At 34.8% G+C, this 27,136-nt stretch overlaps 1 protein-coding gene across 4 annotated transcripts; it reads left to right on the forward strand.

The window, feature by feature from the left end:
• Positions 1-1,552: 1,552 nt before the first annotated feature.
• Positions 1,553-26,178, forward strand: LOC109803480 (mediator of RNA polymerase II transcription subunit 16). 4 transcript variants are annotated; one of them, XM_020365081.3, is made up of 16 exons: positions 1,553-1,963; positions 10,994-11,062; positions 11,881-11,987; positions 13,440-13,552; positions 13,943-14,044; positions 14,192-14,282; positions 17,257-17,850; positions 19,322-19,940; positions 20,078-20,157; positions 20,330-20,412; positions 21,154-21,390; positions 22,674-22,845; positions 23,440-23,780; positions 23,931-24,107; positions 24,482-24,856; positions 25,250-26,178. In XM_020365081.3, exons 1-16 carry the CDS (start codon positions 1,797-1,799, stop codon positions 25,394-25,396), a joined length of 3,474 nt encoding a protein of 1,157 aa, XP_020220670.2. In that variant the 5' UTR covers positions 1,553-1,796; the 3' UTR covers positions 25,397-26,178. The 4 variants fall into 4 exon arrangements, with proteins under 4 accessions (XP_020220670.2, XP_020220668.2, XP_020220669.2 ...); XM_020365079.3 differs by having other exon boundaries at positions 1,555-1,963; positions 23,263-23,780; XM_020365080.3 differs by having other exon boundaries at positions 1,555-1,963; positions 11,899-11,987; positions 23,263-23,780.
• The last annotated feature ends 958 nt before the right edge of the window (positions 26,179-27,136 follow it).

The raw sequence follows: 27,136 nt of genomic DNA on the forward strand, positions 1-27,136 counted from the left end.
TACTTTAGGGTTTATATCAACCTTAAACCTTAAATCCTAAACATAAACTTATTCCGTTCGATAACTTATATTTTATATCAAATTTTAACGACCCAACATTTGAATTTAAAATTCTTAATGTATAAGTCAAATTTACAAATTTTTAAAAAATTTGAAAATCATTTAATACTTCGTTTTATTAATTCAAATTAATGTATCAAATAATTTTTAAATTTTTTAAAATTTGCAAATTTAATTAATGTATTAAGAACTTTAAATTCAACGATTAAATTATTAAACGGAGTAAATTTAAGTAGATTTACTATGAAATAATCAAATTCCTACTCTCTGTATATATATTAGCATTAGAATCACTACACATGCCTCAACTAACTTTTTTTATTATTATTATGAGTTAACTATCTATCAGTGTAAAAAAAATTTTACACTAGCAACCAAACATATTTCTTAATAATATTATGTCATTTGCTCATTTAATCAAATAAAAGTAAAATAAAATAATTTAAAAAATATGATTGGTTGTGAGTATAAATTTTTTTACATACCCGTGTATGAATGATTAACTATGTTATTATTGTTATGTAATACGAAAATGATACAATTGAGTAGCATTCGAATCACTACACATGTCTCAACTAACTTTTATTATTATTATTATTATTATTATTATTATTATTATTATTATTGTTATTTAATTCGAAAATGATACAATTGAGGCCGTAATTTTTTTTTCTCTTATTTTTCGTGATTCCTAGATAAAAAGATATATATGATATTTTGATGAATGAATGGAAGAGTGATTGAGACAAAGCAAAGATCGTCATAACTTGCAGGAGCAGAACTGTGGGTTCCCATGATAGAAAGGGAAAGGACAGAACAAAAGTCCTCTCGATTCATGAAATCAAAATCACCTAGACCTAGTATTGTATATCGAAACATAAAATAAAACATAGTACTGATAGAGAGACACACCTGACACCACACATGTCTCTGCCCACAACTCGTGTGCTCCCTTTTCCTTGCAATAAAATAAATACCAGACAAGGAAAAAGCAATACACAACTTGCGGACTCCATGTCCATGCACACCCATTTTCATTTCTTCATCTCAATTCTCAACCAACAAAGTTAGTAAAAGGAACAGTGCATAAGAAATCACTCAAATACACTGAATCCAACCACTCCCTTGCTTTCTCTACCACCAGTCCACAACATGCACTAATATCATTATTAAGTGTTCGGATTTTATCAATTTTTACATAATAAATATTTAATTTTTTTTATTCACAAAATATTAAAAATATCCAATTATGTGTTACACAAGTTATTAGTTAGAGTTTAATAGTCATATATGTATATATATCAATATAAATTATTTTTATGTTATCAACTAATAAAAATTATTAATACGAATTTAAAAATAAGAGAAATAGGTTATATATTTTTTATACCATCTTTCAATTATAAATTATCATATGCATAACTAGATAAAATTATTGTATATAATAAGTTATGATAAAATAATGTTGTAGATAAGAAGCATTTCAAATCCCCGAATCCCCATCACAATGCAAATCTTTTACACAGCAAATTGTTTCGAGTAAAACAATGTTATAGTATCGATGGGCTTTCTACGCCCATAGATAGTAGATAGTAAATAGTAAGAGAGTAGAATTGTTTTACTCCGTTAGCTTATTTTCTGACCATTTCCTTTTTGGTTGCTCTTCTTCTGTCGCCTTCAATTGGAAGTTTGGGGCACTTGCAGCCTCATTTACTCTTGAGCGTTGGCGTATAACTATGAATGAAATTGGTGCGACAGAAGAGGGTTCCGAGAATAATGAACAAGAGGATCCAATGGAGCAAGAACCGCTCGCTCCTGCCACCGTCTTTTGCATTAAGCTCAACCAACATAACTCCAATTTGCTCTACAAAATGAGTGTCCCTGAAATTTGTCGCAATTTCAGGTATCACTTCGCTGCACTGCCTCTATTTTCTTTGCATTTCCTCAATTTTACTCTATCGCCGTTGGACCTTGTGTTTCACTACTAATTAGTTAACTAACTTCCATTAGATCGCAAATAGCTACCTTGCCTTTACTATTTTCTGTCATTGAACTTGGGATAATCATATCCACAATAGTAAGATTTTGCTGTGTTTTTACTTCCTGCTCAACAACTTAATTTATCTGTTGCCTTCAAGAGTTGGCTGTGTATCGACTAACAAAGCAGGGGAGTTTGATTCGTTAAACTAAAGATGATCATGAATCCTGATGCTGATTGTGCATGGATGTTGGCAATGAAAATATTTATAGGTTGAACTTTTTTTTATTGTTTATAGGTGGCATGCTTTCGCATTTATTAAAGTATTCCGGTGTGTTTAAATGAAGAGTTAATCATCCATACACTGTCAGTGTAAAGTTTTTTACACTGGCAACCAATCATATCTTTTAAAGTTGCTTATTTTGTTATTATTTCATTAAATAAGCAACTGACATGACACTATTAAAAGATATGATTGGTTGCCAGTGTAAAAAAAAAGTGATTAACTCTTAAATGAAAGGGTAAAGGTGGAAACAAAAGGAGGAAATATTGGGTTTGTAGATTACATTCGGAAAAGAGGATTGCTAAATAATACGAAAGATTAATGCATGAACTGGTGACTAAGAAAGAAAAAGTGCCTGCATATAATTGGTTAAATAATAAAATGAAGATTAAAGGAAAAATAAAGGTTTGATGGAAATCATGCCAACCAGTTGATGTACAATTTTAATTGAATGAGTTTCATAATATTTAGTATTTCTCTTCAGAAAAAGTTCTGGATTTGGTGCTTATACAAGGGAAGAATATCAAAAACATGTGCAATGCTGTCAAAGGAATTGATGATATTCTGCTTAAAATCTCTTGTATGGTGTTTAGAGCTGAGGTATGAGATGACACTTGAGTCTTACTCTAATGGTGTGATCTTCGTGAACAGTGATGATGGCAACTGAGCATAGGGGTGATATACCTGCGAAGGCGCTTGTGCACTCAAGTCTGCCAAGGCATCATAAAATCTAAAGTATTGAGGGCGAATTGTGTATAGTCAAGGTTTTGGAAAATGCAACTGCAATTGTTACTCCAATTTGAAACCTTTGTGTGTAGTTGATAACAGAGGGTCCCCTTATACTGTGGTAAGAAGTCCGAAGAATAGAAAATTCAACTACTCTGTTTTCTGATTTAGGCCACGCAGATAATGAGATTTGGATCCCAGATCCAACCTCAAGGTATACAGGATCAAGGGACATTTATGGCTGCGATTCTTGTCTCTGAGATGTATCTGAGTTGCGGGCCCTCATTGGGATTGACGTCTTAGTCTCATCATGCCTAGATTCTGATATAGATTGAACATATGGCATTATGGGAGGATAGGAACCAGAAATAAATTTCATTGCTGTTGTAAAGCTGCTTAATAGAAATGAAGCTGCCAGTGAAGAGTAGGAAGAAAATGATGGAATACCACTGGTCTTCTAATTATATAGGAAAAAAGAATGCTAAATATTGAGTTTCAATAGTCAATGAAATTGTGCTTGATTTAAATTAAAGTTCAAACTTGTAATTGTTGTGGTAATTTTCGGAAAGTATCCGTCCAAAACTGTATTCAAGAGGTGCCTAGGGGCTTGCCTTGGCCATGGGCTTAGGAAACTTCAAAGTGCTTCTTTATCATTTATATTTTGTGGTTGCTGAAAGAAGAGAATTGAGTTAAGGGAATACACAGGAAGTATTGATACATAATAACTCTCTTATTTCTCAGCATGTCAATGGAAGATATTTGCTGAAAAGAGTGTCTCAAAAGACCATTTACTACTAAGAAGCCTCAGATATAATCCTGTCCCATAATGTATGTACAGGAAAGCAATGCCCTAGGAAACCCAGACATTTCATTGAAACCAAATACACCAGAGAACAGCATAAAATGCCAACTGCTACAAAATAAAGTTCTATCATCCTTATCCAAATCCACTGATATGTGTCATAAAAACTTCTCTAAATCGGTAGGATTGACATAGTAGTAAAAAATATGGTACCTACTTTTAAACTAACCTCAGACACAATTCATTAACATTAGGTGGTATAGAAGCATCGATGTGTGGTCTGCAAATCTGTATTGTCTCATTTAATATTAATACTGTTAAATATTCAGCCCAAACAGAAAATTTGACCTAGAAGAAGCCTTTGACTACCAGATAGGTTTGTCAAGAAGAAAGTGCTTCTGAATGAATAGAATCAGTAAAACTGTAAATTGGATTTATAACTGTATTTTGATAGGATGACAGGCAAACAGAATCAAGTGCAAAAGGGGTTCCAATTAATGCTTCATGTCTGAAAATATCCTTTTATGTCTTCTGGATTTTGTTCACCTCATATGGATGACCTTTTAGTTTGGGATACTTATTTTGGAGGATACCTAATATGTTTTCCTTTTAATAAAATCACATTTTCAGAAAATAAAGAGCAGATATCAACGTTTTGGGCAGAGGAATCATGGAGAAATAAAGGCTTAGCTGCACATGTTGCCCCAATTTTTTACAATTTTGTGGATTTTGTTACCCAACTTTTTATTTGCACATTTTGCTGCCCAACTTATATAATTTCACACATTTTTCCCTGATGTTAAATGTTGATTAAACTTTAAATGACGTGTCGATGTGTTTGTGGCAAAATGTGTGAAACTATGTACGAAATTATGTGCCTAGTCACAAACACTTCATCAGACCGTTTAAAATTTAACTGACATTTAACATCAAGGCAAAATGTGTGAAATTATGTAAGTTGAGTTGTAAAACATACAAAGAAAATAGTTTGGTTACAAAATGTGCAATTAAGCCAATATAAAATGTATAATGTAGTTTTCCACTTTTCCTTGAAAAGTGAAAATGTGGATTGAGAAAAATTCTGGTCTTTATCTTCTGCTACAATTTTTATATTTTTCCCGCATATTTCTTTGATTGTTTCTGTTAGAGAACCAACATCAACGGGTAATATGTAGAGCCGTCAAAATCAGTCGCAACTTGTGGGCTAAACCGGCCAACCACGATTTTACATATTGAGCTAGTTTTTGGGGTTGAGTTAGACCTAAATCCAAATTTCAAGAGTTCCAAATTGTTAGAGTAATATATTTATGGAGACTGTACTGCCAGTAAAGACATTACCTTCTTATATTGCTTTGAAATCAACATAGACTATACGTCTTGTCTTTAGTGCCAAATTGTTTTCATTTCAATAGTAGTAGATTCATTCATTCTTACATGAGGGCACTGCATGAGTCCATGGTTATGCTTTTGCTATCATTTTCAGGAAGAATTTTTTTTTATCATCTTTTATTGTCTGAAATAGAATTAAACTTTTTTTATTTGTGTCCATATCAATATAAGCTTGAACAATCTTCAATTCTTCATCTCTCCCTTATATTTAAATACACATCATTGGGAAGTAGAAAATATGTAGATGATAAGCTTCTGTGGATGTTCTTCATTATTCTGTGGATGCTGCTTTTGGCCCGTGCTTAGTCGTCATTCCTATGACTGGCTGAGCATGCAAGTATTACCTCACAAGTCATAACGATTCCTAAGACAATGTTGGTTGGTTTTTCATGGTTCATTGTGATAGGAATATACATTATAAGTGAGACAAGCCTTTTAGGACTTATCATCGAAGGCCCAAACAGTATGGGGCCTAATTGTCTTTTGCTGAAGAGTCGGTTAGAAGAGAGAGAGGGAGTGCTATGTGATTCTGTTATATAGGGATTGGGGAATCATTTGTGGGGGATTATGTCAGAATTGGAAATAAGAATTTGGAGTCAAGAGAACCTTTCTCTGACTTGGGGGAGCCTGGCTCTCATTTCAGCAATATTACTTTTGTTTCTCTACCATTTCTCTGTTTCTTCTGCAGGTACCTTGATACATCACGTATCATTGGTGCTTTCATTGAGAGACTTCCATATATCGTATGCAAACGAGAATAGCATCACGCATCGACAATGCCGAGTCCAAGATTGCTTCTATTGAATCCATTGTTAAATCCCATGAATAGCTCTTGAAAGAGCAATCATCCCAACTGAGCTCTCTTCTTACAACTGTCACTGAGTTGTCTAAATCTATGGCTACCATGTGCACAGAAATGCGCAAAACGATGCCGTGATTTTCCTCCACCAGAAACGCAACAACCCATTCTACTGCGATCTTTTCCTCACCAACAGGCTCTTCAACGACCCCCGATTATTGTTTATCATCCAAACGTGTCGAACTCCCTTCGTTCAACGGCGAGGACCCTGTCGGTTGGATCGCGAAGGCTGAAACCTACTTTGCGGTTCAGAATACCCCACTGGATATGCAAATCCATCTTTCTCAAATCTCCATAGACGGGATGACATGACATTGGTTCAAGGTATTGAGTGATTCCGATCCTCATTTGACTTGGGCCACCTTCAAACGCGCACTATTGGAACGTTATGGTGACAATCAGTTTGGCAATCTATTCTCCCAACTCAAGTTGCTTCACCAAACAGCCACCATTGATGAATATGTAGAAGCTTTTGAGGTCCTCACGGCACAAATTTCCCCTCTCACTGAGGAGCAATACATGGGGTTTTTCCTCGGGGGTTTACGTGAGGAGATACGCTTGGAAGTGTTGACGTTTGAACCTCCCAATCGTCATCGTCTAATATCAGTTGCTCGTTTGATTGAATGAAAATTGGATCGAGTCACCACTTATGGGAGCACTTTAGGATGGAGACAACCCACTCTGCAAAGTAAGTCAGGTTCTCCTCGTTCCTCCGTTAATGGGCCTATTAGTGGAGCCCAATCTGCAAGTGGCTCTAATGAATCACATAATAGAGGTTCTAGATTTGGACCCAATCCTCCTGGACCAACCTCTTCTCGGTCCAATACTCGTAACCTCTCCTATCCAGAATTAATGGAACGCGGAAATAAGGGCCTCTGTTTCAAGTGCGGTGGTAAGTGGAGTCCAACCCATGTCTGTCTGGATTGTCACTTGCGCCTTCTTATTTGGGAAGGTGAAGAGGATGAGGTTGTGCCTAGCCCCGATTCATCAACCATCCGCGAGGATCAACCAAACATAGATGTTCAAGACATGGCCTGTCAAGTTTTGGATTACTACGCCTTGGATCTAGGAGAGTTGGCACGATCCAAAACCATCAAGTTAGAAGGGGTGTTGGCCGGATACCCCATCCTTCTCTTGGTTGATAGTGGTGCGAGTCACAATTTTATTGCACGGGAATTGGTGAGTTCTTTGAATTTGGAGGTCATGCAAACAAAGGCATTTTCTGTTGGACTTGGTAATGGAAGTACGTGTTCGTCTCAAGGAATTTGTAGAGAACTACGTGTGAAGTTGGGTCGTTACACAATTATGATGGACGCATATGTATTAGACTTGGGCGGCGTGGATATTGTTTTGGGAGTGGAATGGCTCGAGAAATTTGGACGAACAACAATGGATTGGCAGAAGAAAACGATTAGTTTTGAGGACAATGGCCAATTGATCACATTGAATGCTCATCACTTTAAGGACATCCATCGTTCTCCGGCTCTGCAAGGCTTTCTACATGGGGTAGCAATGGAGGATGTTACTCTCTATCAAGTGAACTCCCAAGTCCTCTCCCTTGCTGATGATCTTGCGTGGCAGCATGTTTTAGAGCAACATGCCTCTGTTTTTGCAACAAGAAAGGAACTGCCACCACAACGTACTCATGACCACTCAATTACACTGTTACCAGGTTCCAAACCAGTCAGTGTCAGACCCTACAGATATGCCTATCATCACAAGGATGAGATAAAAAGACAAGTGGGAGAAATGATGTCTGAAGGATTAATCCGTCATTCAGTGAGCCCTTTTTCTAGTCCAGTTATATTAGTTAAAAAGAAAGATGATTCGTGGCGCATGTGCGTGGACTATAGAGCTTTGAACAAGGTGACAGTGTTGGACAAATACCCGATACCAACAATTAGTGAGTTAATTGATGAGTTACATGGGTCTCGATTCTTCTCCAAGATTGATCTTAAGTCAGGTTTTCATCAAATTCGAATGCAAGAGACGGATATCCATAAGACTGCCTTTAGGACCCATGAGGGTCACTATGAATATTTGGTCATGCCGTTTGGATTGGTCAATGCCCCTTCAACGTTCCAATCCACCATGAATTCGGTCTTCTGCCCTCTTCTTCGTAGGTGCGTTCTAGTCTTCTTTGACGACATTCTGATTTATAGTCCAGATTGGAAGTCCCACATTTCCCACCTCCATGATGTGTTGAGCTTGTTATCTTCCCATCAATTTGTGGCAAATCACAAGAAATGTTCCTTTGGCTTGTCCTCTGTTGACTATTTGGGACATATAATTTCTGGGAGAGGTGTTGAGATGGATCCATCTAAGGTGAAGGCTGTGATGGATTGGCCTACCCCGCACAATGTGAAGGATGTGCGTGGTTTTCTAGGTCTTACGGGATATTATCGACGTTTCATTAAGGATTATGGCAAGTTGGCTCAACCATTAACTGAAACTACTAAGAAGGAGGGTTTCTTTTGGGGTCCGACTCAGGTGAATGCTTTTGAATGCCTCAAGCAACGATTATCCTCTTTTCCAACTTTGGTGTTACCTGATTTCACTAAGGAGTTCTTCAATGAGTGTGATGCTTCTGGTCATGGTCTCGGAGCAATCTTGATGCAAGATAAGCAACCCATAGCTTATTTTAGTAAGGCTCTTTCACCATGCACTATGTCAAAATCTGTATATGAGAAGGAAATTATGGCTCTGGCACTCTCTGTTCATCACTGGCGGCATTATCTTTTGGGGAGGAGCTTCAAAGTTTACACAGACCACCGGAGTTTGAAACATCTCCTTCAGCAACGCTTCACCACAACTGACCAACAATTTTGGCTGACTAAACTCATGGGGTATCAATTTGAGGTCATATACAAGCCTGGTCCTGACAAAAAGGTTGCTGATGCATTTTCTCGTAAACATTCCGTTCCTGAAATTAATACTATCAGTATAAGCCCTTTTTGGGTTGATTTTCCCAAGGTCAGAACAGAAGTTCAGAATGATCCAGAAATGCTCCGTTTGATCCAAATCTTGCAATCTGACCCGAACTCAACCCCCCACTATGTGCTTCGGGATGGTTTGATATTTTTCAATGGTCGCCTAATGTTGCCTAAATCATCTGCTTTGATTCCCTCCCTTTTAGCTGAGTATCATGACACGGTTACAAGGGGACACTCTGGATTCACTAAGACATATAAGAGGTTAGCTTCTTCTTTCTTTTGGAAAGGCATGAAGGCATCAATTATGGCGTACATACGCCAGTGTGATGTGTGTCAACGCAATAAGTATGAGGCAATGTCTCCTGTAGGTTTACTCCAACCTATCCCTATTCCAGAGATTATTTGGGATGATGTCTCCCTTGATTTTATTACCAACTTACCCCGATCATAGGGGCATGAAGTGATTCTGGTGGTAGTGGATCGTTTATCTAAATATGCCCATTTCATTGCCTTAAAGCATCCGTACACAGCTCGAACAGTGGCAGAAGCTTTTGTCAAGAGTGTTGCTAAATTACATGGATTCCCAAAGTCTATTATCAGTGATAGGGATCCTCTTTTTCTCAGTAAATTCTGGAGTGAGTTATTTTGCCTTCAGGGAACGGTGTTGCGCATGAGCACCACTTACCATCCTCAAACAGATGGTCAGACCGAGGTGGTTAACCGTTGTTTAGAGACATTCCTCCGTTGCTTTGCCTCAGAGCACCCCTCCAAATGGTATACGTGGCTGTCATGGGCAGAATTCTGGTACAATACCTCAACTCATTCTGCAACTGGTAAATCACCCTTTGAGATTGTTTATGGACGCTCTCCCCCCACTGTGCTTTGTTTTTTGAATGGGGAAACTAAGGTGGATGCTGTAGCAACAATGCTCATGGACCGTGACGAGGCTCTTCGCCAACTCAAATACCATTTGCATCGGGCTCAACTGACAATGAAGAAATATGTTGATGCTCATAGGAGGCATGTGACTTATGCTCCGGGAAATTGGGTGTTTGTGAAGCTTCGTCCTCATAGCCAACAATCTGTTGTTCGAAGAATCAATCCCAAGTTGTCCCCTCGTTACTATGGACCCTTTCAAGTGTTGTCACGTGTGGGAGAGGTGGCCTACAAACTTCAGCTTCCAAACTCTGCTCGTATTCACCCATTTTTTCATGTTTCGCAGCTTAAAAGGTCCGTGAAGAGTGGGTCGGCTACTACTACCTTACCTCCAGGACTGGTTGTTACTGAATCTGAATTCCCAAGTCCTGAAGCTGTTTTAGCTACCAGGGTCAGCAAGTACCATGGAGACTCAGTTGAAGAATGGCTGATCTGTGGAAATCACAACCTGCAGAGGAAGCCTCTTGGGAAAAGGCAGCTTCTATCAAAGAGAAATATCCCAATTTTTGCCTTGAGGACAAGGCAACTTTCATAGATGGTGGTATTGATAGGAATATACATTCTAAGTGGGACAAGCCTTTTAAGACTTATCATCGAAGGTCCAAACAGTATGGGGCCTAATTGTCTTTTGCTGAAGAGTCGGTTAGAAGAGAGAGAGGGAGTGCTATGTGATTCTGTTATATAGGGATTGGGGAATCATTTGTGGGAGATTATGTCAGAATTGGAAATAAGAATTTGGAGTCAAGAGAACCTTTCTCTGACTTGGGGGAGCCTGGCTCTCATTTCAGCAATATTACTTTTGTTTCTCTGCCATTTCTCTGTTTCTTATGCAGGTACCTTGATACATCACGTATCACATTGTTTATGAATTATGAGTCAGTTGGTGTAAAATTGAGATTATGTATTTGATTTTCCAAGCATTTTGTGTAAAATGAATTTGTTTGCATATTATTTTTTAGGCCCTTTATGCTATACTAATTCTGGTGCTATCCTTTTTTGAAAGAACTTATTGATTTTTTTTTCCTAGTGTCGTTTCCTGGTGTGGAAAACTGAATGCTATAGCTTGTGCTTCTGAAACGTGTGCAAGAATTCCAAGGTTAGTTTTATCCATTGATCATGTTTCCTGCCTGAAAAATCTTTGACTATGCCCTAAATGTTTTGTTTAAAATGCCTATTGGTTTGGATAACTGATAGTTGACGGAAAACATATTAGATTATTTTGAGGACCCATTGCATTTTAGAATTTATGGATAAATTCAAGATGATTTCTTAATGTTTCATAATTCAAACTTCCTTAATTGCTTTTATTCTATTATATATGTGATATGATGATACTCAGACCAGAAGAAGCACTAGGAAAAGATGTTGTGGGATATAATATTTATCTATGTGACTGTCTCTTGGAACTTTTTTTTTATTTTTTTATTTTTATATTTGTTTACATAATATTTTTCTTGCTCTTAACCAGTTTCTTCATTTGTTGGCAAATGAATTTGCCAATCAACTTCAAGTTTTGCCCTGCTTGTTGTCTTCTTTAAAGTAATATTGTAAAAGGTTCAGAAAAAATGTGTTGAGAAGGGATGCAACCAGACCTTCTGATAAATATCAACACATATATTATATGCATCTTATTGGCATATTTATTTGTTAGACAGACCCACAAGCAAATTTGAATGAATAGGCCTTATGGCAAACAAACTTGTTCACATGCGAAATAAGCTTAGCCTAATGATGTCTAATACTTATATCATTTATTACATATGTTTCTAATATTTGTTCAAGTATTAAATTTATATAGACAAACAGTCCCATATGATGTCAAACCCTGTTTAATTGTATGTACCCAGTAGTTACTTTGGCTTGCTGACGCCCTTGTATGTTTGCTTTTGCTGGCAATTTTGTAATGGCTATTAGTGTTTCTTTTTCCCAAAGCTCAACTGGAAATCCACCATTTTGGATCCCTATACATATTGTGATCCCAGAGAGGCCGACTGAATGTGCAGTATTTAATGTCATTGCAGGTATTTTGATGTCATTCCTTTCTTTTATAACCATGGATGTTGTAGTTTTGCTGTTCTATTGGTGTTGTTTGATCTTATTTTACACTCAACAGGAATGCAGAATTGACTTAACAATGGTAAAATTAGGTGTTTGTCCTTTTCAATTTCATTATGATAGTAATGCAGTCAAACTAAAATTTAATAAGCCCTCAGTATTATTCTTCTGCGGATACTGATGTCGGTTTACTGTTAACACTTGTGAGTGGATTTACAATGAAAGGTAAATACTGAAACACAAACAGAAACAAATGATGCAGGGTATATTAGAAACCCTGCCCTCTCCCCTTGATTGCCTTATTAGTAATCTGTTACATCAATTTTTCCTACCTGAGGATTTCAATACCCCTTGATTGTCTTTTTTGCATCTGATATATTCAAAGGCTTGGATTCTCTGTGCTCCTTCCTAATATACCCCTCGGTAATTAGTGGTTTCCTATCACATTACCAACATAAAGGTTCTGCTAAATTCATGTGCTGTTCGACATTGTAATCCTGCATATGTTAATCAAGGAATCTGGGAATGTAAATTCAGGTATAAGGCCTCAAGATGAAAGCAAAGAAGACATATTTTAACTTTCAGAATTTTTGGTTTTGACACATTTATATGTTGAGTTAAACCAATTTGATTGGAATATCATCAGATTTCAGATGTTATTGACACATCTGTCCACATGTTTGTGGTTGTAATAGTGATCAAGTCTATATGGTGTTGTTTGACAATTAGAGGGGCAATATAACTAATATCAATAGAAAAGTGTGAAAGATTTTCATGACGACAATATTCGAAAGATTGTTGTCATTATCGTTATTATTATAACCAATTTGATCGGAATATCATCAGATTTCAGATGTTATTGACACATCTGTCCACATGTTTGTGGTTGTAATAGTGATCAAGTCTATATGGTGTTGTTTGACAATCAGAGGGGCAATATAACTAATATCAATAGAAAAGTGTGAAAGATTTTCATGACGACAATATTCGAAAGATTGTTGTCATTATCATTATTATTATAACCATTTTCCATGGAATATATATATATATATATATATATATATATTTATAAATTACATCTCATTTGTAATATTGGCAAGATAATAAAAAAAGTAGATAAATTGAATCTATATGATAAAGTTTAGAAAATCTAGGAAATTGAAGTCATCTATAACAGTAGCAGAGGTGGAATAACTATAATCAATTATCTCATCTGCTCCGGCCCTCAAATGTGGGAATGTTTGCTTTGTTTTGCTTGAAGACATATTCATTTAATGAGAATAACATTTTTTGCTCTTTATTATCTCTTTTATTATTTTTTCTGTGCTTTTAGTTTCTGAAATGAACTACTTCACTATATATGATGCATACATATATAAATTTCGAAATTTGATCATTTGCACTGTATGCCTTCACAGATTCTCCCCGTGATTCTGTCCAGTTCATTGAGTGGTCTCCCACCTGTTGTCCCCGTGCATTATTGATAGCAAATTTCCATGGGAGAGTAACTATTTGGACTCAACCATCTCAAGTAAGCGAGAGTTACTTAAGTGGATACTACTACTATCACAGTTTCTTGTATACATGGTTGTGTAGTATAATTGCAAGTGCTCTGTCAGATTTTTATGTGGCCATAGATTTAGTTACTAAGTTTGTCGTTCGTCTGTAAAAGAAAACATGTTGCTAAAACTTACCCCAAACTCAATAGCTGTCTGTATTATTTAGGTGGTTTTTCTAAATCACAGAATGGGACCTTCAGCTATGTATTATACCCTAGTCCTACAAGGAGGTTGTTGTAATTGACTTAATGCTCGTGTATGCCTGTGGGTTGATCTCTTGCCCAACTTTAACCTTCTCTGGCTTTTCCATTATCCATGTGCGCTTTTCTCGTTTATTTATTACTGATTTCTTGTCCATTCAGGGGCCAGCTAATCGTGTACTTGATACTAGCTGCTGGCTGCAAGAGCACGAGTGGCGGCAAGATATTGCAGTTGTTACAAAGTGGTTATCAGGGGTGTCCCTGGTATGCAGATTATTTCTCTGTGGTTTAAATTTTCAGCACATTATACTGTAGCAATCATGCGCACACACACATGGATCTTGTATAATTCAATCTGATGATTCTGATCTTTTTTTGATCCAAATTAATTGTTTATTGAAAAAAAATCAGTATAGGTGGCTTTCATCTAAACCAAGTGCTCCTGCCAATTCAAGGTCAACGTTTGAAGAAAAGTTTCTTTCACAACAAAATCAAACTGCAGGTCAGTTCTTTTTTCATTTGCTATTATGATTAGCATTTTTTTTTTCAGTAAAGTTGTTCACTCTAACAGACTAAATTTGTTACACAGGTGATGTTCGGAATATTTTAGTAATCTGTATGATATGATATTTAAATTTTTTTCCATCAAGATAGTTGTTATATAAGTTGTATTAATTTTTATATTATATAAGTTAATAAAATTGTGCTTATTCTTTAATTTCATGAAAGTCATTAGAGAAAAAAAAAAAGACTTGAATTTCCTTCCACACAAAAAACCAAGTAGGATAAAGTAATAAAACCTAATAATGAAAACATGGATAACAAAAAAAAAAGAGTACAAATTTAAATTTTAACTCCTCTATACACAAAGTTTTCGATTACAAATATATATCATTTTATAATTATAATTATAATTTTCAGTTAATGAAATATAACAGAGACGATTCAATTAATAGAAAATGAATGATTACAAAATTCAATGTATTAAACGTTATACTAATTAATATTGGTTTTAAAGCATATAAATATAAAAACTCCTTAAATATTAAAATATAATAATGAATACAACTCAGAATGCTCAGAATTATACAACTTGATTGAACTTTACTGACATGTTCTGGTCTAAATTTAAAAATAGCAGTTTTTAAATTATATTTAAAAATCAATATATATATATATGTGTGTGTGTGTGTGTGTGTGTGTGTGTGTGTGAACCTTAAACCCTAAACAATGAATACACTAAATTAGGAGTTTTAATTTTTGTTGTCAAATCAATTTTTTGTGGAAATTAATTATATATTCAATTCAATTTATTTTCATTAATTTTTCAGAAAGTTATCTTAATCTAGTTTTATTAAAAAAGTTTATAATTTATATTTTTATTTTAATTTTAAAATCTAGTAGTAATTAGATTTTCTGTCCAAATATTTATTTTTATTCAATTTAATTCGTTTATTTTGCACAAAATATTTTTTATATAAAATTATTAATTTATTATTTGGTATAAAAGTAAAAATATGCACTATGATAAATATTAATATATATATATATATATATATATTAATTTAGTCGAATCTGTCAAAATCTTGACAAATAAATTAGTTTTCTTTTACATAAAATATATATTTATTTTTATCCAATTTTTTCTTTTATTTTGCGGAAATAATTTTTATAATGTATAACAATTGAATCTTGCATAAATTTAATAATGATTAGTAATTATTAAAATACTTTTATCCAATTTTTTCCTTTTATTATGTGGAAATAATCTTTTTAATGTATAAAGATTGGATTTTGCAGAAATAAATAAATAAAAAATTGGCTTTGTCTAAGTAAAGATATAGACTTATGACAAATATTAATATATATTTTATTTTTTTGATTTAGTCGAAATATTTTTAAAATTAGTTTTCTTTTACATAAAATATATTTACTAATTATTTGTGAATTATTGAGTTATTAATTATTTTGATATATTTGTTTGCTTTTAATTATATTCAATAATGGTGTCAAAAAAAAATTTATTCACTAACAATTTTTTTTTATAATGACATTTATATATATAGTAATATTTAGGAGGAAGTTTTTGAAGGAAAGTTTTGGAGTTACATCTAGAAATATTTAGGAGGGAGTTTTTGGAGGGAATTTATGCAAGGAAGAAGTTATATTATTTATGCTAACCATTTTTGATCCCTCTATTTCAATTGATCCAATTTTGGTCCTTTTATTTTAAAATAGAGACATTTAGACCTAATTTTAAAAATACAGAATTTTGGTCTTCCTAACAAATTGACATCTATTAATTGTTATATTTTAATATTTACTCATACTTAAGTGATATGACATTTAGTAACATGATATTTAGAAATATAAAAAAAAAACTAAAAAAAATGCAAATAAATTTTTTATTAATAAAATAAATGAGTCATTCGGAAAAATATTTATAAATGAAGATCTTTTGTTTGTTATTTTTTAATTTTATATTCATGTGTCATGTCATTAAATATTACGTCATTTAAGTAGTATCGTATCATCAAAAAAACATCATAATTTAATGATCAAATTGGTCTTAGGATCAAAATTCCTTTATTTTTAAAAATAGAGAGACTAAATGTCTTTATTTTAAAATAGAGAGACCAAGATTATGGATCTATAAAAATAGAAGGATCAAAAATACAATTTAACCTATTATTTATTTATTTATTAATTATTATTATTATTATTATTATTATTATTATTATTTATAGATAGATGAGATATCAAAGGAAATACTACGATTAACATTGTTTTATGTCATTTTTTTATAATGTGTATTCTTTTTTTTACTTTTCCAACGAACCATCTGAAAAGGTGCTAAAATTGTATCTTCCATGGTGCAATCCAACAAGGAATTTTCATGTGGATTTGATGTTGGAAGTGGAGGGACTTGTGTGTGTTTTGTGTTGGGATTTGGGTTTGATTGTCACATGGATACTCTTTGTAACTTAGTTGATCATAGTGAATGATTCTGTTTCACCAGAGGACATAGGCCTATCGATTGATCTTCTTATTTTTCCACTCCACATTTGATTATAATAATTTTCCATTATGCTTTTCTGATTTTGACAATAAAGTATCTTCATGAAGACAAATAATTTAAACTGAAGTGGTATACTTAACCTTCCTTCCACTTTTGATTGAGTTTTTCTTATGCCAAATTTGTGTCCATGTATGTATCATGTCCTGTGTCTGTGCTTGCTAGTCTTATGCTAATTGCTAACATAATTACACAATTTGTATGTTGGCAGTGGTAATGGTGACAGCCATGGCAATGTCTGAACTTAGAACCTGTTTTTCCTCTTTATTTCATTGCTTTTTTTTAATCTTTCATTTTACATGTTCAGTTTTTTTTCTTCTTCTTCTAATTATAGTGCAATATGCATATTAAAATTTCTGTATGCTAGTGTGGCTGACACATGGAATTGTTTTGGTTTCAGCTAAATGGCCCAATTTTCTGTGTGTCTGTTCTGTGTTCTCATCTGGCTCTGTTCAACTTCATTGGTCCCAGTGGCCTCCTCAGAATGCAACACCACCCAAATGGTTTTGCACTAGTAAAGGGCCATTGGGTTGTGGCCCCAGTGGCATTATGGCTGCCGATGCTATCATTACAGACAGTGGTGCCATGCATGTGGCAGGTGTGCCAATTGTTAATCCATCCACCATTGTTGTTTGGGAGGTTATGCCTGGGCCTGGAAATGGTTTCCAAGTAACTCCAAGAACAAGTACCAACAACGGTGTCCCACCTCCTCTTAACTCACCCAACTGGACTGGGTTTTCACCTTTAGTTGCATATTTATTTAGTTGGCAAGATTATCTATTATCTGAAGAAAAACAAGGGAAGAACCAGACAAACCAAAATCTTGGTGATTCTATATCACTTCACTGTTCACCAGTTTCAAATTTTTCTGCGTATGTTAGTCCTGAAGCTTCAGCTCAATCTGCAGCAACCACTACATGGGGTTCTGGTGTAACAGCAGTAGCCTTTGATCCAACTTGTGGTGGTTCTGTGATAGCTGTGGTGATAGTTGAGGGTATGGATCTGATTCTTACGTGATCTTTTTCACACACTTAATATTTGTTCAGTGCTATGACATACCTTCATTATTTTGTTCCTTCCTTTTCAATATATTCTTCCGAACATATTATAATTTACATTTATCATTTTTTGACCGAATTATTTTAAACATTTTTATGATTGAGTCTATGGCTGGAAATGAGTCGAGTTAAGTTAAGTTCAATTTGGCTCAATATTATTTGGTTCATCTTGAAACTCAACTCGAGTTCAACATTAACATTTTTTTCCAGCTTGAATTTGAATCACATGAATCAAGAATCAAATTTTTTGAATCTTATAAATTTCAAAACTTCAATTTATTAATAGTTTTTAGATAAATTTCAATTTTTTGAATCTAGTGGACAAGTCAAAAAAATTTCCCATGAGGGTTATAATTAATAATCAATTACCAACTACTCTTCATTTGATGAAACTGGAATGCAAGCAAAAAAGAAATACTAAAAAACTGAAAAGAAAATGCAAAAGAACACTATGAATAACAAGTGAGGAGTAATTATACAATGCTGAAGACATTAGAGATCGGCTTTCACTTGGTTTATCTAACTATTAATTAGAATTATGACCTAAGATCTAATCAATCAATTGATGGTGTTAGACAATTTGAGAAATATCTGATGATATCATTTTTATATATCTTAGAATATCTCAGAGTATCTGATGATGGTCTTGTAAGATTTATTCTTCCTTTATATTTTATGATTTTGTTTCCTTATTTAAGTAGGATCTTTGTGATTATAGGCATATTTGATTAGAATCAAACTTATTAGAATTTAATCTATGGCAGTATAGCCATATCATGTCATGTATATAGAAATAAAATCTCCTATAACTATTTGTAATTATTGCATTAATACACAATTTCAGCATCTCTTGCATCTATTTTTCGCTCTTTCAACAGATGGGAAAAATACTAAAGCTCCAAATAAAACCATTCTGAATAATATTAAATCAAGTATAACTCATGATAATTAAAGCCAAAGACATGTTTAATTTTGCAATACATGGGTTTGTAATTGAATTTGAAACCAATAAATTGATGAAATGATCTTAGTATCTTACATTGTGGTCAAACTACTTCTCCTTTGAATAGCAGCCATCAGTTATGAAACTAAAGGACTTTAGATATCCACAATAGAGAAGAAAAAGTTGAATATCAAATGATACAAATTGAGCATGTAAAAGCTATGCATATTCCCTCCAAATAGTGGTGTTTCCAGTTTTTGACTGCTCATCCTTGCACTAGTTGGACATTCTAGCTGTGACCAACTAAATTAGCATATTGGAAGGACCCATCCCTACATCTCTAGATTTTGTGACAATGCTAGCTGTGATTCATGTTTGGCTGAATTTATGCGATAGTTTCTTGTGCATCATTGAGCTATAAAATTGATGCTATATTTATAGGTATTATTATCTTACCTTTGTAGGACAGTACATGTCCCCTTATGATCCAGATGAGGGCCCATCAATCACAGGGTGGAGAGTGCAACGCTGGGAATCATCTTTACAGCAGGTTGTCCTCCATCCAATATTTGGGAATCCTACTTCCAGTATGGGCGGACAGCCTCCTATGCAAACTGTTTGGCAGACCAAAGTGGACCTGAGCATTCCACCAACAAATGATTTCAAAAATCATCAAGCACATGCAGTTGGAATTAACACAGATATGCAAAAGGTATCTGAGTTTGGTTTTGATAAGTCAAAAAGGGTCAATTTTGATCCTTTTGATCTTCCAAGTGATGTTAGGACACTTGCACGAATAGTATACTCTGCTCATGGTGGTGAAATTGCCATTGCTTTTCTTCGGGGTGGAGTCCACATCTTCTCTGGTCCAAATTTCGCACCTGTAGACAATTATCAGATTAGTGTTGGATCTGTAATTGCTGCTCCTGCTTTTTCTTCAACAAGCTGCTGTTCAGCTTCAGTTTGGCATGACACAAACAAGGGTCAGACAATATTGAAAATAATCCGGGTTCTTCCTCCTGCTATTCCAACTAGTCAGGTAAAGACCAACTCATCAAACTGGGAGCGTGCAATTGCTGAAAGGTGATTTCTCAAAACCCTTCTCAGTACATGACATCTTAACTCATCCTCAATTTTTACATACACTTAGTGGTGGTTGTGATTTATTTCCCTTTTCAATGGTTTATTTTGTTGCTAACTGACATCTGTTAGGAAAGCAGGTTTTGGTGGAGCCTTTTAGTTGGAGTTAATTGGTGGGATGCCGTGGGCTGTACACAGAGTGCTGCTGAGGATGGTATTGGTAAGTAGGTGCAAATTATTTAGTCTCATAGAAGTTAGTGCCAGGGGAATTAGAGAAAAGGGATAATACAATTTTCTTTGTTTCTTGTACGCATTTTACTGTGAAGCATTTGCATAATGTGCCATCGATGCTCTATATTGATGAGTTTTTTCTTTTTCTCTTTCTGTTTCAGTTTCACTTAACAGTGTTATTGCAGTCTTGGATGCAGACTTCCATTCTCTTCCTTCTGCTCAGCACAGACAACAGTATTGTCCTGTATATTTCAGTGAACTATCACCGATCGCTTTTCACAGTTATCTTCTTCATTGTTAGCTCTAGGGGTGTCTTATTTTTCTGTTATTTCATAGTGTTTCAGGGATATAATATTACCTGGATAATGGACCTTGCAGTAGATACTTGTTATTAGGAATTTTATCTCTACGTCATTAGCATAGCCACAATTTATATTATTTTTCTCATTGAGTAACTTCTGGATAATAAGGTGCTTAATTTGATGTTACAATGCTCATAGTTGACACTTCATTTGAGGTTAGATTTATGCTATCAAGCTTTAACGATTGGCTTCTTATGCAACTTTATTTATGCTGACACAACTTGATGTTCATTTCCACTTGATGATGTTGTCATCCTGTTTTGTTTGCCTTCTTGTTTTACTATGTTTCCAGCTGGCACAGATTCCCCTCTCACCCCGTCCTCAAAGTTTTAAAATTGGCTTTGACATTTTCTAATTATTCTTTTAGCCATTTCATTGGATTGTTTCAATTTATGTTACTCTAGTCTGAATCTGATATTAAATCTTTTGAGTACTGTCTGATATCCACTTGAAAACTTCCACTATCTCCGTTCTGTCTTTCAGATGGGAAAGTGATTATGATAAAGTTAAACAACATTGATTATCAGTTTCTCCTATTTGTTGTAGTGTTTCTATGCAGGCATGTGGAAATGGCTGTTTGCTACTTTTTGGGCTAAAAATAACTTGGTTTTGTATTATTGCAGAGTCTAGACAGGATAAAGTGTAGGCTGCTTGAAGGGGCAAATGCTCAAGAGGTCAGGGCAATGGTTTTGGATATGCAAGCTAGGTTGTTGTTGGATATGCTTGGGAAGGGAATTGAGTCTGCTTTGATAAACCCTTCAGCTTTCGTGCCTGATCCATGGCAAGTATCTGGTGAGACATTATCCAGCATTGACCCTGAAGCAGTGGCTGTTGAACCTGCGCTAGTTCCATGTGTTCAGGTTTGCTTTGGTCACTATTGTAATCATGTGCTCCTTATTTTGTTTATCGAGAAAATCGAGATACAACTTTCTGGTGTAACAATGGTTAAGTGCATAGTTCAGTCCACATACTCTGTTTGGTTTAGACTTGCCAAACAATTTATTTATGTTAACTTGAGTAAAAGACCTGAATTTTTTTTCACATTTAATAATCAGTACCCACCAACCTATTGAATGTTATATGATTAAACCCTTTGATTCTCTTTTTTCAATAGTCTTAGAAAATGGGTTAAGACTTAAGAGTTTAACTCAAACTTACAAAATTGGCTTATAAGGTGAGAATTGCCTCCTACTTATAGACTCTTTAATTACCTTATCTCTAGTCGATGTGGGACACGAATTTTTCCCAATATACCCCCTCACGTCTAGCACTATTAGGCTTTGTATGTGGATAAATGGTGGGTGATCCTCGACCTTTTTAATGATTTAGAATAGGTAAGACTTGAGTTTTTTCCAATACCCTCCCACACGCCCAATATTATTAGGCTTGGTGCTGTATCAACAATGAATGACCTATTTAGAGTGGATCTAGATAACTCTGATATCATTGTTGGGTCGAGGGGTTTTACATTGGGGAGCACTTCATTCATAGGTAGTGAGTAAACCACATAAGTGAATTTGACACCACATCATAACTCAAAATCTTAAGACATTAGGTTAGTGGATCTTTTTCACTTATATACTATTCAACATACTCAACTCTAACCGATATGGGACTCATTTCATACTTGAATTTCAACACTTCCCCTCAAGTGTGAGTCTCTTCCACATGGTCACGCTTCCCTTTAAGCGGAAGTCTTTTTTCATTCACAACTAGTCAATGGTGGTCTATTTGCACTACCGTTGCACATCAACAAGACACATCCTCCATACTTCTAGAGAGACTTTCGATACAAGGGATGATCTCACTCTTGAATTTCCTATCAATTCCATTATTTGAAATCTGACTCTTGGATCTATTGCCAATTTTTTGACCAATACTCATTTGAGTCGGTCACCGGTTACTTGGTCGAACTAGGCTAGATACCATTTTAGAAAATGGGTTAAGAACCTAGCTCAATCTTACAAAACCAACTTATAAGGTGAGGATTGTTCCTCACTTATATACTCTTTAATTGTCTTATTTTTAGTTGATGTGAGACATGGGTTTTTTCCAATAAATAGGCTGACTTTCTTTTTTAATTTGTTTAACATTTGACTGTACGTACATCTCATAATTATTTAAAACCTTAAATATTACGCAGGCTTATGTTGATTCGATTCTTGATCTAGCTTCGCACTTTATCACACGGTTGCGGCGTTATGCCAGTTTCTGCCGGACATTGGCAAGTCATGCTGTGACTGCAGGGACAGGAAACAACCGAAATATGGTTGCTAGTCCTGCCCAAAGCACTGCAACTCCTGCAACAAGTCAGGGTAAGTGTGCAATGATGTGATATTGTATTGATTTTGTGAATAGTTTCTTTTATATTAAAATTTGTTTGATTTTATTTATAACAAATTGTATAGATCCATACTTCTAAAATCTTGTCATTATGGATCTACTATAGAAGCAAAAATTGTTGCTCTTTTTTTTTTTTTGTCACAAAAGACTCAGTTGTTAGATACCTTGAATACCTTTATTTCTCTTAACCATCATCATTACCTATATTCTTCATATTACATGCGCATATGGTTATATTTTTTTTTTTTCCTTCAGAAGGTTGGATAGAATAAAATCGGATCTGATCTAATTTGATCCTTGATCTACACATTGTAAATCTATGAATAAGAAAATCATTCTCTTCTAAACTACATTACATACCAAATTAAAGCAAAAAGAACGTTGTCCAGGAGGTCAAAATGGGACAACTAGTTCTAGTGGAAGCACTCAAGTGCAAGCTTGGGTACAAGGGGCCATTGCCAAGATTAGTAGCACAACTGACGGAGTATCTAACCCAGCTCCTAATCCCCCCATCAGCAGTCCTTCGTCCTTTATGCCCATAAGCATTAATACAGGAACTTTTCCAGGAACACCTGCAGTTCGACTTATTGGGGACTGTCATTTCCTCCATAGATTATGCCAACTGTTGCTCTTCTGTTTTTTCTTTCGGCGAACACAACTACACCGCTATGTGGGGGGTGTACAGAGAACTGCTGAAACAAATACACAAAAACCTCAACCTAATGCTCCTGCTCCTGGCAAGGTGGAGGAAATTGCAAAACCAGTGTCAACTGTGGGTAAGCCAGATGATAGTCAGGCAGGTCGAGTTAGTCATCTTGTGCCTGCGTCTAAAGGAGGTGAAGAACCATCTCCAGGGCGTTCAAGAATTGGTACTGGAAATGCTGGCCAAGGATATACATTTGAAGAGGTATAACTTTATTTTGACTTCTCTGAAAGCTCCTATTTCAATGATACATGACTGACATAAATATGTTTCAGAAGTCATCATAATTCTCTCTTGTACTTACAGAGACTAACTTTTAATTAAACTTATGGTCATACTACACTGGTAATGCAGGTCAAGGTTCTTTTTCTAGTACTTATGGATCTATGTCGCCGAACTGCTGGCTTACAACACCCATTGCCAGTTTCCCAGGTGGGGAGTAATAACATTCAGGTTCGGCTGCATTATATTGATGGGAACTACACGGTACTGCCTGAGGTTGTGGAAGCATCCCTTGGGCCCCATATGCAGGTAACTTTCTTTGTCCCATTTCAAAGTGTTTCTGGGAGACAAACAAAACTATGTTATAATTAGTGTTTTGTGAACATGATATATTATTACAGCAGATTTCTGATGCTATTTAATTCATGATTTAGAAACATGATGTAAGAGTGATACATGTTAGTGAAGTAGGACTAGAAAGGGATCTATTGTCTTTCTGTAGTAATGATACCTTTTATAGAAATTGTCTCTGATTTAGTGACGGAGCACAGTGTTAGATTATGCAGGAGCATTTGATGATTGAATGTTGTGCTTTTGATAAAATAAAGTCTTTGTTCTTTTTGGGTGCATTAAAATGTGTTTGACACCTTACCTCAAAAACTAAATAAAAACTGTCTATGCAGAACATGCCCCGTCCTAGAGGTGCCGACGCGGCTGGTCTTCTACTACGTGAGCTAGAACTCCATCCTCCAGCAGAAGAATGGCATAGAAGGAATATGTTTGGTGGACCTTGGTCTGATCCAGATGATTTAGATTCTGCAAATGATGCAGCAAAACTTGTTAGTTTAAATCCACCTGATTCCAGCTCATTGGAAAATTGTGATGTCTACTATGGATCCAATGGTTTATTGCCAAGGAAGCGCAGGATGTCTGAACGAGATGCAGCTTTTGGGTTGAACACTTCCATGGGCCTGGGAGCATACCTTGGTATAATGGGATCTCGAAGAGATGTTATCACTGCATTGTGGAAAACTGGCCCTGATGGGATCTGGTACAAGGTATGACAAGGAACTTTGTTTGGTTTTTTGTGTTGCTTTATGTCCATATGTGCACTTACGGTTTTATAACTATTAAATGCTTGGTATTGAGTATGGTCCAGGTGTTTTTCTTTTTAATCTTTAATGTCCAGGTTTTCTCTAGATAGATGCAAGACAAATTGCTAATTGCCAATCATTGTAAATGTTGAGTGATTGAAAGTTTTACCAGTGTTAGATGTTAATCTAGCTAACATAGACCAAATTTGTAAACAAAGCCATTCGTAAGATGATGCTCAGATATTAGTAAAAGACATTTCTCTTTATTCTTCTTCCTGATTTCCTAATTTCATTATCTGCCTGTGTGGAAATATTATTTTATTTTCTCATTCTTCATGTTTCCTCTGTTTGGTACAGTGTATAAGATGTCTGCGACAGACTTGTGCTTTTGCCTCACCATCTGCCAGCAGCCTTCGTAGTCAAAATGACCTAGAGATTTGGTGGATTAGCCGCTGGGCTCATGGCTGTCCAATGTGTGGTGGAACATGGGTTCGAGTTGTATAGCTAGCTTCAATACAAAATTGTCCTTTGAGTTTCTCTTTGGGAAAGAGAAGAATCGCTTGTATTTGTGGCTAACTGCAGAAGCTGAAGGTAGATGAACTGCTGGATGGAATTGTGCAGTAGAGGAGAATGTAGATTACCTGACATGTTCCTTATCAGTATGTTGTCATTAACAGTGACCAATCAAACTTGGATTCAAGTATTATTCTACTCATCACAATCCATGAGTAGAATAACTTTTTTCCAGGTCATTGAATTATTTCTTAATAGCTTCTTGGACAGTTTTTGAAAATATTTCTCCAAAAAAGGTGTTAGCAAACATGCACAAACATTCTCTTGTATTTATAAATTATTCAGCTGACAATGCAGATTGTAAGTCCTCCCAAATAACCCTGGGGATATGTTTCATGCATGGATATGGTAATCTTTGGACATAGAAAGAGGTTGCTAGCTGCTGGTGACAGTGGTGAGCATGAGTTTTGGAACTAAGTTTTGGTGTCCCTGATTAATCCCAGAGAAAATGACTTTCTAAATCTGTATTATTGACTACTTGTATGCATGTGTGTAAGAGCAGAGCAAGTGGCAAGTGGTTCGTGTACTTAACAGTTGTTTGTCCATTTCTTCTGACAGAAACTCACATGTATTATGTAATTAAATAATCAACTGAGCATTTTTCTTATCTCCTGTCTTTAGAACACTATAAATTGATAAAATAATTTATTTAATTTCTGGTAGGGGCTGGGCATACGCCAGTGTTATATTTATGGAAGTTATAGATTGATTTACTGTGGTTTTACAGTTTGTATTTTGGGTCATTGTGCCTTGGTTGATATTCTTATCTACCGTATATGTTTACTAATTTTTCATGCAATAATATAGCAAACAGGTTTGAAGTTGTGAATTACAGCTTTACCATACTTTTAAACGAGTGTAGCATCCAAGGATGACATTTGGTAGGGTTTGGATAGGTTTCATATTTACACAAGCAGAAACTTTAATTGTCATCCCAAGCAGAAACTTTAATTGTCATCCCTAGGTACTATATATCTATCCTCGCACGAGTTACTTGATTTTACAAAGTGTAATATCAATAAATTAATAATAAAAAATATTAATAAAAGAAATTGTTTCAAATAAATTGAAAAATCATTTTTAAATCATTTGGGCATCATTATACAACATAATGAACATAGTCATTTAGTATAACATTCTTAAATATACTGTTAGTATATATGTATTTAAATAATTAAAAGTATATGTTAAAATAATTATGAACATTGATATATATATTCAAATAATTTTATATTCATTAATGTATTGTATTATTTTCATTTATATAAATATATGTTTTGAAAAACATTAATCTTTCTAAATGTATTTATGTTTGTATATAACTTGTGAAGCTTGAGCACAAAAGAGTTAAAAAAATTATTTAAAGAATTTTATAGAAAGATATTTGAGGCAAATGAGATTTAAGTGTTTTAGTATAATACGTTAAAAACCAATGAAAAGCTTAATTGTGATAATTAAAAAAAATGAAGAATTTGAGTGTAATAACAAAAAATAGATATATTAAATTCAAGTATAAAAATATTACGGGCAAACAGTAATAGTTTAATCATTACCAAAAATATAATTCAGTCTCTTCTTTTCCTTGAAAACCATCCACCAATGCACTGACGAGTCAGTGTCAAGTTAAGGATATCTAGTCTAACGTTTCGGAATGCAAATAATTTGTACTTT

Source organism: Cajanus cajan, chromosome 1 (assembly GCF_000230855.2).
Source record: "Cajanus cajan strain Asha chromosome 1, NIPB_CcT2T_4, whole genome shotgun sequence".
Classification (NCBI taxonomy): Eukaryota; Viridiplantae; Streptophyta; class Magnoliopsida; order Fabales; family Fabaceae; genus Cajanus; species Cajanus cajan.

Bases quoted from the DNA above. Each gene is read 5' to 3' on its own strand.
- LOC109803480 (XM_020365079.3), top strand. From the start codon at position 1,797: ATGAATGAAATTGGTGCGACAGAAGAGGGTTCCGAGAATAATGAACAA. The intron at 20,158-20,329 runs GTAAGTAGGTGC...TTTCTGTTTCAG, and splicing joins TGCTGCTGAGGATGGTATTG to TTTCACTTAACAGTGTTATT. The intron at 24,857-25,249 runs GTATGACAAGGA...TGTTTGGTACAG, and splicing joins CTGATGGGATCTGGTACAAG to TGTATAAGATGTCTGCGACA.